General features: G+C 62.5%; 1 protein-coding gene across 2 annotated transcripts; it reads left to right on the top strand.

The window, feature by feature from the left end:
* Window positions 1–8428: 8428 nt before the first annotated feature.
* CLBA1 (clathrin binding box of aftiphilin containing 1) lies at window positions 8429–14819 on the top strand. 2 transcript variants are annotated; one of them, XM_074364871.1, is made up of 6 exons: window positions 8429–8558; window positions 8879–9630; window positions 10687–10832; window positions 12089–12218; window positions 13290–13403; window positions 14056–14819. In XM_074364871.1, the coding sequence occupies exons 2-6, from the start codon at window positions 9118–9120 to the stop codon at window positions 14215–14217; spliced, it is 1065 nt and encodes a 354-aa protein (XP_074220972.1). In that variant the 5' UTR covers window positions 8429–8558; window positions 8879–9117; the 3' UTR covers window positions 14218–14819. The 2 variants fall into 2 exon arrangements, with proteins under 2 accessions (XP_074220972.1, XP_074220973.1); XM_074364872.1 differs by having other exon boundaries at window positions 8435–8558; window positions 8995–9630.
* The last annotated feature ends 214 nt before the right edge of the window (window positions 14820–15033 follow it).

Here is a 15033-nt window from a genome sequence, read left to right as displayed (position 1 = left end):
CAGCTGATTACTCCAGCTCACAGATTCGAGATCCAGCCCATAGGCCAGAGTCCAGGGCTGTCCAGAGGCTGCCCTCCACCCAGTTGAGAGGGGTGAGACCAGCACAGGGGATGCTCGGCATTGCACTGCTCTTGGGGAAGGCCCCAGCGCCGCCATGGCTCCCTGCCAGGGAGAGACAACCCAGACCCCCATCGTGGTGTGTCACCTGCACCTGGACCTCTCTGGACCTTGTGGGGGGCTTCTCTGGGGAGTGTGGGAGGGGCCTCAGGCCAAGATAGGGGCTTGTAGGTGCAGGGCTGAAGCCCAGGCCAGGAGTGGGGGCTCCCTGTCACTTGAACTGCCCAGGACCCAGCGCTGCCCCTAGAAAGAAGGGGCTGCCTCTGGGATAGGAACGGGTGTGGCAGCTGGGGCCTATCCCAGGGTGAAGTGGTTAGTGCCTGCATGACGGTGGGGCACCAGGGCAGAGCCCCCTTCCCACGCAGGAGAGGGGGAGGCCTCCTGGGCAGGCGGCAGTGGGGTGCTGCTCAGACTGGCCAGGCGCAGCAAGGTGGGGCGGATCCCTGCGCTGGTGTGCTCCCAGCGCAGCCACCAGGGGTGGCCTCCGTGTGCAGACAAGATGGGAGATGGCTCCATCCCTAGGCCCCTGGCTGGGGTACAGACAGGCTCTGGGAGGGGGCTTCAGAGGACCTACAGCAGCTGGCCCAGGATGGCAGGTTTGGGCTGGAGGGAAAGATGAGGGAGGGGGAAGGCCTGCTAGGAGGGAAATGAGCCTGGAAATGGCCTGGACTGAATTCCAGGGGACCTTATCAGGAATGCAGGCCCCGAGGCCTCCTGTGAAAGGGTGGGGAGGGCCTGGGAATCTGCATGTTGGGTAGAACCCCCTCCCACCAGAGGTGCTGATCCAGTAAGTCTCCACCCAATGCCTCCTGAAAGCCACGAATTTTATTCCCTTAGAGTGGCTGGTTTTGCAGGCTGGACACAAGGAAAAACTGCCCAGAAGCCAGAGAACCACAGGTCAAAGCAGGGAATGAGGGCCTCAGCTGGGGAGGGGCACCCAGCACAGGCCTCTGAGGCAGGAAGGTGGATTACATGGCCCGAGACCCTGCAGCTGGGGATTCTCTGGGAGGCCATGAGTGGGGAGTAGGCTACTGTGGGAAGCTGGAGGCCCAGCAATGACCCCCGAATTCTTTGGGCCCCCTTTTCTCTCCCTGTGATGTGGTGGATCCCCAGTGATGTGGGCCAGGGCCCTCCACAGTCAGGAGGGAGCTAGGGGACCATCACTCTCCCACTGGCTGTCTAGGGAGAACTGGAGCATCGTGGGCTCCCATTTGGGCAAGGGGGGCCCAAACAGGAGGTCATCTGGGCCTCAGTGCTAACCAGACAAATGGGCCATAGTGGCTCCTGCTGCAGCTGGAGGGCGTGCCCAGGCCAAGGGGCACCCACCCCCTCTGTCTCAGCAGTGCTGTCAGCATCAGTGATCTGTTTTCCCCAGGGACTGGGGTCCAGGCTGTGCCAGTGCAGTGTGGCCCCAGCCCCCCTTGCCGGCAGCTGGCCAGGTGTCCTGGGTGTGGCCAGGCTGCCGCATTACTGCCCCAGAGCTGGACAGACTGCCCTCCAAGATCCAGAGATACCCGGGCCCTGGAACCAGGCCCAGTGCAGGGACAGACAGATGACAGACTGACGGAGAGCACCTGGTTCCCATTCTGTGGCCAGAGGTGCAGAGGGAGGTTGCTGCCCATGGGCAACACCCACCTTCCCTTGCCCAGCACTGGGGGACGCTGTAGCCTGAGCTGACCCTCCCACAGGCCCCTCACCAAGCTGCAGACCTCAGGTCTAGCCCTGCCATGGTCACCACCTAACCAGAGACCCAGATACACAGTAGCCACACCGTAGACCCAGACCAGACCAGACCAGCATCCTTGACCAAAGCCAATAGCCCTAACTCCTGCTCCAGCCAGGCTGCTCTCCCCCAAAACAGGGCAATTCTGGCGGTAGGTCCCAATGGCCTGGTGGCCCACAGCAGTCATGCCCCACTCACACGTGCATACATACCCAGGCAGCTGCCTCTAGGGACTGGACAACGTCCCAGAGAGCTACAGCAGGGGACAGTGACAGAAAGGGAGAGGCAGACAGGGACAGTGAGTGACAGAGGCAGAGGTGGGGAGCGACAGCGTGAGTAGTAGAGACGAGGCAGCGACCCAGAGAAGCAAAGTGAGCGGCAGGGACAGAGAAGGGTGGGAAGCAGAGACAGGGACAGGTAAAAGGCGAGACGCAGGAGGAGGGAGGCAGAGACCCGACCAGCCCCCGAGGCGCAGAGACGCGCCCGAGACCGCGGGCGGGTCCCCGAGTCTCCCCCACCCCTGCCGGCGCCGCAGCCCGCCCGCACTGCGCGCCCCAGGACCCGCCCGGCGCGCGCCCGCGCGGAGCCCACCCGCCCCGAGGGGAGCGGGCTGCAGGCGGGGAGGAGGCGCACCGCTGCCGGGGGCTCCGGGCCAGGTGGGCAGCACCATGTGGAAGCAGTCGCACATCGTGGCGGCCGGGTGGTGCGGGCCGGTGGCGGCCCGTCGCGTCCAGTCGCAGGTCCCGGCTCCGGCGTGCGGGTGGCCGGGGTGCGGGCGAGCCCCGCGCTCTGCCTCCGCCGCCCTGCACTGCCGCTGGCGGCCGGCCGCGGACTGCGGACGGAGCCTGCGGCCCGCAACCCGGCCACCACCCGGACCCCGCCCCGGCCCGCCCAGCCCACGCCGGGCCACTGCGGAGCGAGGGCGGGCGGTGCCGCCGGCCTCATTCAGCCCATTGGCTGTTTCCAGACCGGCCAAGCCACGCCCCTGCCGGTCCCCAAACAGATCTGACCCAGGCCCCGCCCCCTAAGGCTTCGCCCCGGCCCCGCCTCTCAGGCTGGACCCCGCCAACATCCCACCTCTAGTCCGACTCCAGCCCTGCCCTTATGTTGGCCTTGCCCCGCGCCCCCAAATGGCCTTCCTGAGTTCTGAGCGTTGACTTTGGACCCCTGCCAGGGAGGGGTCTCCACACGCCGCGCCAAGCCTCCTGGACTCGACTTGCGCGCCGCAGTCTTGCCTCCCAGTTCAGAGACAGACGTTTTAGTTTCAAGCTGCGGTGCGGGGCACCCTCGTTGAGGGCCACTGGGGCAGCGGGAGCCCGGGAGGCATGTCATCTGACCCCACTATCCCTGCCCTGGGGGTTCCTGGTCTGGAGATGTGCTCTGCGGGGTAGCACGGTGCAACGGCGATGGTGGGTGGAAGGGGGTCCTGGAAGGCTCTGGGCAGACAGTCTTAGCTCAGACTTCAGGAGCAGGGAACAGTGTTTTGCACAGAAGCAATAGCGTGTGTGCAGAGGACGGGAGTGAGAGAGCCCAGGTTGGTTCATGCCGCTGAAAGTTAGGCTGTGGGGCTGGGGACAGGGGGCAGGGAGACTGGGCACTGGGAGCTGAGCAAAGACCACCCTGGTGGCTGGGGATGTCCCCAGGGGGACACTGATGGAAGTCAGGAGCCCTGCAAGAGGGTGGGGCTCGACCAGGGAAGGGATGTGATGAGGGAGAGGGATGTGGGATGTTCTGGAAGCTACAAGAGGGGACTTGGTGAAGACTGGAGTGGGGACCGGTGGGGGCCACCTGGGCTCTAGCTTAGGTGTTGGGCAGAGGGTGGCATGTCTTGGGAAGTGAGGGGGCAAGAGGGAGTCCTGTTTTCCGAGGAAGTAGGGAGTTAGCTGAGGCCTAGCCTGGTGCAGACCTGAGGAAGGAAATCGCGGGGGTGCAGGTCCTGCTGGGGTTCGGGGTGGGGAGCCTGGGCCAGGACAGACCTGGGAGAGCGCAACCACCACCAACGGGACCCTTCCTGGGAGCTGCCCTGGAATGGTGCTGGCAGTGCTGGAATGGATGGATGAGACACACACACAACTTTTCCCAGGGCAGAAAGAGGCCAGGCTGCAATGGGAGGGAGGGCCACACAAAAATACAGAGACACACAAACACTTGTAGGTGAGATGACACACACTCGCACCAATACACAGGTCTGCTTGGATATGTCCCCCCACCCATAGACAGGCACACACACACACAGATGCTTGGGAACACGCTCATACACATGCAGCCACTCGGGCCCAAGTGCCGGCATATGCACAGTGGGATGCAGACACACACACGTGCACAGATAGGTGCACACCCATCCTGGGCTCCCTCGGGGATGCGCATGGCCGGCCAGGCCCGGGTAAGCCTGCCTAGCCGATGACTCATGCCTGGCAGTTCCCGTTAGCCGGGCTGCAGCCGGGCAGCCTTCCAGCTGCAGGTCAGGCGGACACACACATCACTGCCAGGAAGACGCCCTGGCAGCCTCCCGCCCCTCAAGCCCATGGCACCATGAGGCGCAGACCTGTCCTTCAGGTGGGGGACCCTGGGGCCTGGGTCTCACTCCTCCTGCCCTGGTGTTTTCTCTTGGGCCAGGCAGCATTGCCCTGGGGCCAGAGACCCTACCCTGTCCATATGGGAATCTATGACTCGTGGGCGCAGGGAGAGAGCTGTCTGTGCCCCCAGGTGTATCTGGCATCTGCCCAGGCCTGTCAGGGGGTCTCCGCCTGACTGTCCTCTGTGGGCATGACTCTGGCTGTGCGGGCCTGGGAACAAGGGGCAGTCCGTGCAATCGGCACAAGCTCTCGGTCTCCCTGCCCTAATAGGGATGTGACCTTGGTGCAGTCATGTGGATCCTTGGCCCCCATCCAACTGAAGGGGCCTCATCCCTTGTGACTCGTCCCGATTGCCCAGCATGATGCACCCAGGGCAGTGGTGGCTCCTGTCTGCAACGCAGGGAGGGGAGGATGGAGCCTTGGGCATCTCCCTGACCCCCCATAAGCAGAGGCCAGAGGAGGGGGTCTCACCTGGCCGCTGAAAGAGAGCTGAGGTGCACACCGCGGGCCCCTATGTGGACAGTCCCTGCCCAGGCCCAGTCCCTGTGCAGTTGGGTGGTCCCAGGGACCCTGGCCAGCCAGGGCTCTGGGAAGGCTGGGTCAGGGACCTCCCTGGGGCCACATGTGCCCTTGACTTTGGTGAGGGCTGAGCGGGCTTACATTTTCCTGCTGGGGCCTAGCTCACTCTGCAGCCTAAGAATTGACTCAGCACTGCCTCAGGGCCCCAGATTCAGGATGGGGGTGGGCAGAGACACCCCACCTAGCCCAAGGGGCTGCCCCCTCCCCTCTCCTGCCTGCTCTGAGGCAGAGGGCTGGCATCAACAGCTGTGCACCATTTCATCTCTGGGAGGGTGTACCCCTCAGGCAGTGTACCCACAGATGACAGGGGGCAGCTGTGTAGAGGGAGACTACCCACAAGTTGGCCCTCACCCCCAGGGCCAGCCAGACTGGGCCCTGCCTCCTCCTGCCTGATCCCTCCTCCCAGCCAGGCCCTGGGATCACAGGGCTGGACAGAGAGAAGGCAGCCCCGGGTAGGGCCTCTGAAGCCCAGCTATGCCACCCCTCAACCTCCCTGTTCTCCAGCCAAAGCCAGCCATGCTCCTGCCGCAGAGCCCTGTGCCACAAGGAGCTCCTGGCCTCACGCTCCACTACAGCCTGTCCCAACGTCCCCCTCTGGGGACAGATGCCCTACTGCAGAAGGCCAGAGCAGCCCAGCATGGCTCGGGAATAGCTGCCCCTCCAGAAGCATGGAGACTCGGGCCGACTCACAGCCCCCCTTGCCCCACACCGTTTCTGAGTGTCACCCCGTACGGGCAGGAGGTGGCCCATGGGGCTTGTGCAGCACCCCATGCTCTCTCCTGTTATGATGTAGGGGCTCCACCTCCTCCACCCTGGGGGCCACACCCCAGCCCAGTGGTCAAAGGTCTCAGGCTTGCCTGCAGCCTCCGGAGGCTAGATACCCATGTACTGGGGGTGCAGGGCACTAGTGGGGCCAGGGTGAGGAACTGGGGCTGCTGACCATACCTCTGCTGGCCCCAGCTGCTCAGCAGAGCCCCCAGCCTGTCCCCACCCGCCTGGCTGGCTGCTCTCCAGGCAAGCAGGGATGCCCAGAGCATCAATCATTGATGTCTCTGTAGGGCAGCCACAGTACTGCAAGCAAAAATAGCTCTGCCATTGTTGTCCCTGCCCTAGCCCAGCCCAGCTGGAGGGGCACAGCACGGGAGTAGGGGCATCTGGGACCTCCCCGCTGCCATCTGCCGTCCCACACAGAGGCGGTGGTGGAAGGTCTGCTGGACCCTGGCCTCTGACTGCCTCACTCTCAAGCTGAGCACCCGCTCCAAGCCTGTGGACGGGCGCCCTCCTCGACTCACCCTAAGGACTCAGGGCAGAGTTCACATGGGCTCTTTCTCCTGACCACACTGCATCCCCCTCACAGCACCTCAGCGAGTCATGGCTTGGGTCCCCCACACCCCCACTTTAATGGGGGGACCTGCCCCCTCTGGCCAGTCTCCCCCAGCGGGTGAAACCTTTCAAACTTCAACAGCTGCCCTCCTCGCCCGCCCTCCTAGAGGCCTGGACCTCGTCTAGTGCCCCATGCTATGCCCAGTCCGCCCAGACACTGGCCTGGGGAGCCAGGGACCACGGTCAACTACTCAGGCCGCCCCTCTCCTGCAGTCAGGGCCAGGCCCCCCTGTCGGGGTCACCTCTGCTGCCTCCTCTGAGTCATGGCTCCCCAAGGCAGCACATCCTTGGTGGGGTGTCCAGGAGTCAGCCAGGTATCTGAGTTTCCTGTGGCTGCTACAGCAAATAACCACATATGCAGCCCTCATTTATTCTCTTACACTTTCGGGTGTCGGTAGAGCTGTGTTCCTTCTGGAGGTGTGTTTCAGGGGCAACCCACGTCCCTGCCTTTTCCAGCTTCTAGAGGCCGCCTACACTCCTTGGTTCATGGTCCTGCCTCTCTCTGACCTCAGCTTCTGTCTTGCCATCTTCTCTCTCGGACTCTGAGCTTTCCCTCTTCCTCTTGCAAGGACCCCTGTGATGACACTGAATTCAATGGCCTAACCCAAGACCATCTCCCCATCTGAGAGCCTTAACTTAATCATGTCTGTAAGTCCTTCTCCCTTGTAAGGTCCCGTGTTCACAGGTGCTGGGAGCCAGGCTGTGGGCTCCTCTGGGAGGTGTTTTCAGCTTCCACACCAGGTAATGCAGAGCAACCCGCCTTGGGCCTGCGTGGTGCCTAGGTCATCTCATTCTGTCCCTGGAGGCTCACAGAGGCCTCACTCTTCACTGATGTCCAGACAGGGTGTGGGGTCAGAAGGCCTGGTCTGCGCCCCAACAACCCTTCTCGCTCAGGCCTTTGGGCCTGGGCCTGTTTGCTCACCTCTACATGAGGACGACATGCCTCCTACCCCTTCCCAGCTGCCTGGACTGTGAGGATGGCCAGGACAGTGGATGGGGTGGGGGTGGGGGTCCAAGCAATGGGTGGACAGCAGGGGACTGCTTTCCCTGGGTGATGTCGAGGCAGGAGAGAGCCAGTGTCTGGTCACCTTCCTGCAGGGTCATCCTGGTGTCTGCTCAGCGCTGGGCAGTCTGACTGCATCGCTCAAAACACTGCATTGCTGGTGGTTGTGCCCCTCAAGAAGCGGGGAAGAGAGGAAGATGGCTGAGGTCCAGGCTTCAGAGAATGATCTCATCTGGTAATTTTTTAAATGGAAATTTTCAGTAGCTTGGCTGAGAGGGACTAGGGAGAGAGCAGGTGATTCATGCAAACAGGACAGGGCCCAGGCAGGTCCCAGGAAGACTCCAGGGACAAGGTGTGGATCAGCGCTTCAGCCACGGCCTGATGGCCACATCTGAGGAGGGCTGATTCCATGAGACTGGGATGGGGAGATGGGGAAAGGCCCGGAATGCCCCGGGAAGGGCAATGGCAGGAGGCAAGGCTGGCCCATTAGTGCCCCTTGCCCTGGGGCCCAGACTGGCCCTGCTCTGCCTTGGGGCTGGCTGGTGACCAGGTCGAGAATCGGGGGGACTACATGGGACCCGAGAGGGAGGGGTGGCGACCCTCTCCTGCCCGCAGGCAGCGGACCCTCATCCACCTACACTTGGAAGGACTAGCTTCTGGAGATTCAGGATTTGGCAAGACAGACGGCCCTCGTGGAGAAGACATCACACGGCTACACAGGCACCGCCGACCACCACCACTGCAGCGGGGCAGCGGCACGAGAGGGCGGCCAGGGAGGCCAGGGTCGGAGGGCAGCAGCTGGCCGCGGGGCATCGGGGTGTAGCGGTGTCGACGGTGGGGGCAGCAGGCGCCCGCTCACCCCCGGCCCGGGGCCGTGTAAGGCGTGCGCTGCACGTTGGGCAGCGGCACAGGGGGCTCGTTTAATGAAACACGAGCCTCTCTTCGCACAGCGGCTGAAGTGCCGCTCTCTCCTGACACCCGGGTTCTCCAGGCTCCGCCGCAGCAGGGGCGGGGCCTGGCGCTGCCACGCCCCCGCGGCGCCGGCGTGCTGACGTCAGGGCTGCGAGCGCCGGAAGCGTGGCTGGCTCGCGTCGTTGCCAGGCAACGTGCCGGCGCTGGCCGAGGGGACGCGGGGCAGCTGCTTGCACACGGGGGCCGAGGTGGCGACGCGGCCGAGGTGGGTGCCGGCCGGAGCCGGACGCCGGGGTCCCAGCGCGCTGGGGTTGCGAGTCCTCCTCTCGAGAGCCCAGGCCAGGCCCGAGCGGGGGGACCTCAGCAGCCGCCTCGGACCTTAGTCCGCCCCGCAAAGGGTCTACCCGAGCCCCCGACCCAACTCTCAGGGACCCCGGGGCGCCGCCCTCCCGCGGGCGCCGCGACTCTCCCCGACTCTGCCAGACTGGGCGCCGCAGACCCCTGCCCACCGCGGCCCAGGCAGGACCCCGCAGCTCGTCCACCTTCCCAGGCCATGCTGACCCCCAGCACCTCGTTGGTCTCTAGGACACGCCCCTGTGCTGGACCGTCGCCCAGCGTGTGGAGGAGGAAGCTAGGCAGCGGCTCCCGTCACTTTCCCCTGGGTGATCAGATTGTGTACGTGATTTGTGTCCGTTCCACAGCGACTTTGCTCCCACACCGGGCCGTCAGTACTCCTGAGGAAGCCGCCGGCAGCCGCTGAGCACTGGGGAGCAGGCGACCGCCGGGCCTGTCCAGCCCTGGGCAGCTCCGGCACAGCAGTGTCTATGTCTCCCGAGCGTCTTCCCAGCGGGTCTGTGCGGACCTGGCGGCACCAACACACAAGGCCAACAGGAGCTGGGGGGGCAGCTGGCCAGATGCCCCCTCTCTGCGCGTTTTTGAGTGAACTGGCAGAGGAAGCAGGGGAGGTTTCTAAAGACAGCGGTGCAAGCCCGGCACCTGGGAGGCAGAGCGGTGACGCTGGGCAGTGGGCGAAGACCTGCTCCCTCCTTCCCTCCTCGGGCGGGGCCGCCAGGGTCTCTGGGCGTGGCGAGGGCTTACCTACCCGCAGTGCCGGTGGCCCAGACCCAGGGGAACGCAGCGGTGCCTGGGGGGAGTTTGAAGGCTTCAGGGAGTCCTCGGCCAAGTCTGAACAATTCTCTCGGTCCTTTGAGCTCCCAGAGAGGCCCGCAGAGACTCAGCTGCCTAGAACCACTTCTGCCCCAAAGGAGTATGGTTCTCGCCAGCCTCACCAGGGTGGACCTTGGGCGACGGGAACCGCCACCGTCTCACCTTCTGAGGTATTTCTAAAGTACTCATCTTCACCATGTTGCAAAGGAAGTGTTTTATATGCTGAAAGGCCCGTGGACCTCAGGCTTTGGTGGGCTGGCCAGGGAGGGGGTCTGCTGCTCTCTAGGCCTTGGTCGTGGGCCACATGGCTGGCTGTCCTGTCCTCCTAAGCCAGAGATAACATAAGGTTGCAGAAATGGATCGCCCCAGGGGGCAACACGGGAGCTGGGCGCCTTCTGTGCCCACTCCTCCCGGGTCTGGCCACATCTGCCTCCCGCCTCCACCTTCCCATCTGCCCACGTTCCATCAACCAGGCTGTGCTCTCCTGGCCCAGTTCAGGGCATGTGGGTGAAGTGCATTTTGTCGGAGTCGTTAATCTATTTAATTGGAAAGCCCCACCAAGGGCCACATTTCAGTGTGTGTTTAGTGACCAGGTGCTGGAGACAGCCTGGAGAGCCCAGGACTCAGCCCCCTTTCTCTGCCCTAACCTCCAGGACAGGACTGTCTTCCAACTCAATTAATGTATCAGGGAACAATCTGATCATAATGTGAACTTTGCAGGAAACACCAGGTAAATGCACCTGCTGAATGGAGGCCCGTGCAAACACATACACCACACACACTCCCACTTCTCCCAGCCCACCTGGGTGTGCCTTACCGCTCCTCATGGGGGTTAGGGTCCCCACCTTCCAGCACTTCCCACCCACTCACAACCTGCGCACTTTAGCTCTTTTTCTGGGAAGTGCTGTTTATTGGAGGAGGGGTGGGTTTCTCCCTCAACACGTGGGAAGACTGCTCACGTTTTTGCTGGGAGCCTCTCTTTTCCCATGTGTCACTGATGAAGTTCATCAGTTGTGTCCTAACTGCACTCTCCCCACACAGTCTGTGGTCTTCGCTGCATGATTCTGCGTCAAGCAGGGATTGTTAGGCAGGAACACGTCATGTCATAATAGCAGTAACGGTATCATCGTTTACAAATCTCATTTGTACCCAAATTATATATTTGGAATAAGGTGACATAACGTATGTATTTCTCCTGACTTTGGTATTTTTTTTCTCTTTTTCAGCTCCTTCTCAGCTATGAGAACATTTTTAAGTTTGCTTTTCAAGAAGTGCCCATCCAGCAGGTAACTGAAGCTGTTTCCACCTTAGACGGTTTCTTAGAAGCAAGCAAGGAAGAAGCACCTGGCCTTGAACCTGTGCAGACACTGTGGTAAGGAACTTAAGCAGGAGCTAATATTTCTCCCAGCCGCTCAGCAGTAATGCGTTTGGTCGAAATGGTGGACGCGGGGGTCTTTTGTTTTTACCTCTGTAGAGTGTTGTCTCTCCTGAAATTCTGCCACCTTTGGTCCCAGGGCCAAAGGACCAGGTAGCCCAGGTTCAGGTGCATGCCCTGCCACAGCCCCTCCCCTCAGGCCCCGCCCCTGCCCCCCTTCCCTAGCCAGTGCCCTGGAGACATTCTCAGCCAGGGGTATCAGCCCTCCTGTGCTCCTGGGGTGCCTGGCAGCCTGACACCCCCTGGCCAGGTCCCTAAGAGAAATCACAGAGGCAGTTGTTTGCAGATGGCCACTTTCTACGACGCCCTTTTACTGAGCACTGAGAGAACAATCAGTTTAACTCAATTAAGCGATAGCCTGAGACCAGCTGGACCCAGGCCCCAGAGGGAGGGGTGAAGGCGGGTGGGAGCTGGCCTCCCTGCCCCCCCCCCCCATGCCCTGCTGATCAGGCTGAGACCTCGGCAGAGAGCTGTGCGGGCAGACCTCCTGAGCTCTGGCTGGGGTCCAAGCCCACGCCTGCCCAGGGCACGCCTGGCAGAGGCCTGGGCACAGAGGCCAGAGCCTGGCCCAGGGGGCTGGCGTGCCCTGTGGACATGCTGCCTCCCCAGGTCATGCTCCAGGCTGGCAAGCGGGCGGCATGATTCTGGGGCACCCAGAGGTGGTCCTGGTGTTGGGACCGGGCAGACTGGATGATGGGTGACAGGAACACTATGGAGTTACGTGCGGTCTGGAAGTGACTCTACTTGGGGCATCTGTTCCCACTGTAGCTATCTGTGCACCCGCCCTGCCTTCTCTCCTGGAGGCTGCAGCAGACACTCGTGTTCACTCCTCTGGGCAGCCGTTCTCCTCCCGGTTTTGAGCGTCTCTGTGGCACCCAGCATGGCTCTAGGCACTCGAGATCATCAGGGAACAAGATCAGAAAAATATCTGGTCTCGCAGAGCTTCTGCCCTTGGAGGAGAAACTCAGTGATGAAACGAGCCACTTAGCACTAGGCATGTGCTCTGTGGGGCGGAATCAAGCAGGAAGGAGGGGCAGTGCTGGGCACTTGCAGGGTAGTGGGTGTCTGAATAAATGAGCAGACAAGTGAGATGGCCGGGCTCTGTTCTCAGGACTCTAACAGGCCAGGCGCCCTTGTGCTTCCATTCTGAAGCCTTTCTAGGTTGCCCTATAATGATTGCACCTCTTTTCCAGTTCTGAATCTAGAAAACTCTGGAGAGCTCTTCAGAACTCCAAGACCATTTTGACTTCCCAATGTCTCTGGAGTGAGTCCCGCTGCCAGGAAAACTTCCTCCTTGTTCTCAGAATTGATGCTGCTCAGAAGGTGAAGTGACATAGGTGGAGGTGGCTGGGAGTCTCCTAGGGGTCGGCTGGACTTCACAGCAACTTTCCAGCCACCCTGTGGCCACAGCACATCTCAGGGTCCCCCACCGGGACGAGGGCGGGTGGGCCTTGCTGCTAGTGGGGAAAACGTGCAGGTCTGTAGAGGGGCACACCTGCCCAGGACCCTGACTTCCTCAGGGGGTGACTCTGGCAGGGGAGGCAGGGGAGGGGCGAAGCAGGGTGGGGGCCCCTTGTCTGACTCATTACACACCTGCCCTGTGCCAGGCCAACGGGCATCCAAGTGCAGCCCTGCCCTCGGCGCCCGGTGCCAGGGGTGCAGGGCAGAACATGGTGATGTTGCAGCAGGCTGCCCAGGAGTAGCCGTGGAGGGTGGATAGGGGATCGCTCTCTGCTGGGGGCTGCAGGGCGCATCTGCGCCACGGGAGCTTCTGCAGGTGGGGGGCGTGGGGCCGGGGCTCCAGCATGAACATGGTCAGGGTCCACAGCGGGTGTAGGCGGAGGTGTGGGGTTAGCTCAGGCAGGTCCTCTGAGGTGGGAGGCGGCAAAACCAGAGCAAAGATGGGGTGGGAAAGGCTCAGGAAGGCCACGGCAAGGGCCATGGCTGACCAGTCTCCTCGAGACCCAACTTACATGACTCAGGAGTTATCAGAGAACATGCAAGTTGCAAGGAGGGCTGTCTTTCAGTAACCAAGTTGGCAAAGACCTTTTTCCATTTTTAGTATTATGGAAACTTTCAGGCATGGGAAATGCAGAAGGGGCCAGCAGGCAGGCCGGGGGAACATGGGCACAGGAGTGGCTGCCAGGGCCACACGGGGCTGGACCCTGACAAGGGCCGCCAGCTGCCGGGTCTTCCTCCCATGGAAACGGGGAGGGGGCGGCAAAGACCTCGGTTGAGAAGGGGCTCTGTGGTGAGGGGTAGGGGCGGGGCGGGCTGGCCACCAGTGCTGGTTTACAGGGAGACACACTGAAGGGCCTGGGGTAAAAAGGAAAAATGGGGGAAAAGCACCCTCCAGCGCCCTTCCTTCCGGCCCACACTGCTTTGCTCCCTCAGAGCCGTTCCACAGGCCAGGGCCACACGCAGGAGGACCCAGACCTCCAGGGGCGTGCAGAGTCCACGGCACGTAGCTGCCGTCTGCCGCACTGCGGAGCCCTGATCCAGACCCAGGTGAGCCGGTCGGAGCTGAGCCGGGCAGCTAGGAGGGTGGCAGGCCCGGCCCCAGGGCTGGGTGGCCGCAGGGTCCGTGCAGCAGCTTTCCTCCGTGGTCCAAAGGCTCTGCTAGACCCGCAAGCACTGCCTGTCAGGGTGGGGCCCAGGCGGGAGGAAGGGGACTGGAAAGGGGCTTTACCAGGCCGAGGAGAAGCCTCCCCTGGAGCAGGGTCTCCCTCCCACCTCCGGACCAGGTGTTGGGGGTGGAGGGCCATGACTAGGCCCAGAGGGGCCTGTCCTCCAGATGCCCAGGATGAGCAGCTCAGCTGGGGTTTGCTCTGGACGCACCCCGACCCTGGGAGAAGATGGGACAGCACACGGTGGTGTGTCTGCCACCAGGCTCTGATCTGGAGTGGGGGCCACAGGCCAGGGTCCAGAACCCTTGGGAGGAGGGGGCCGACATGGCCCTGGGGCAGAGTGTGTCCCCCTTGGGGCAGGTGCTTCAGGAGTCACAGCCGTGCACTTCTGTCTGTTGCACCTCCGTGGTGACAACACTGGGTATAGACCCCGGGGGCCCAGCGGCAGGCGCGGCCACCTCAGGGGACAGACAGGCCGCTGGCATTTCTCATGGTGCATGTGCTGGCCCCGACCCGTCCTTCTGTCCTGCCAGCTCACAGGGACACCTGGCAGCAGACAGGGCAGCCTGATCACATACAGCCTCTTCCTGAAGACCCCCTTCCACGGAAACCGGCAGTTCACAATTCCACGGAAAAAGAAGATTTTCACTCCACGTAATCTAAAAATGACATTGTTTAACAGTGATGTTTGCTAAAGCGGAAGGACTTTGTATCTTTATGAGGAATTTTCCATTATCTTACGAGTTTGGTTTGGTGCTGGAAACCAGAACTATCTTGTGGCAGGGTGGTCCAGGGACCCACCCTGCCCCCCCCCTCCCCGCTGGCTCCTGTGGGGCTGAGGCTCTGCTGGACAGGGTGCCCCTTGTCCCTGGGCAGAGCTAGTCCTCACCTGTGTCCCCAGGAGCCCCACCCCAGCCTGAGGAACAGTGGTGGCTCCTGAGTCTGGGGCCCCAATGCAGTGAAGGCGCCTGGCCACCTGCCCTGCACCGTCCAGGCAGCCCGTGTTTGGGACTGTCCCCTGAAGCAGCCGTCCTGGGACCTGGAAGGTCCTGCGTGCGTTACAACTGCGCTTGTCCCCAGCCCCGGGTTCCAGGGCTGCAGGGCATGAGGCGGGGGGCGGGGCAGGGGGTGCTGTTTCCCCACAGTGTGTGAGCTCGTCCACGCCTGCACCCCCCTTTGCCTGCCTGCCAGTGGGCAAGCTTCCCTGGTCGTCGGCTGAGGAAACCCCCTTCCCAGGGCAGAGCCCAGCCATCGGCACTGACTTGTAAAATTTTATGAAGTAAAACAGCCTGGACGAGCTGTGTTCTTGCTGAATCGCCCGCTCCTTGGGGACTTGGGCTGGAAACCCTGTCATGCCAGCCTGCCAGGCAGCCCTTGCGGTCCCTCGGAGAGGCCTGGGTGTCAGGCGGGCAGGACTGGCACACACACAGAGTGGGGCCCCAGCCGTCACTGTCCCCCCCAAGGCCCCTCGAGGCTGGGAGACCACAGCTCCATCAATGCAGGCGTCAGTG

The sequence above is a fragment of the Camelus bactrianus genome, chromosome 6, assembly GCF_048773025.1.
Source record: "Camelus bactrianus isolate YW-2024 breed Bactrian camel chromosome 6, ASM4877302v1, whole genome shotgun sequence".
NCBI classification, from domain to species: Eukaryota; Metazoa; Chordata; class Mammalia; order Artiodactyla; family Camelidae; genus Camelus; species Camelus bactrianus.
Note: the sequence above shows the minus strand (reverse complement) of the source record. Positions and strands in the feature narration are given on the sequence as shown.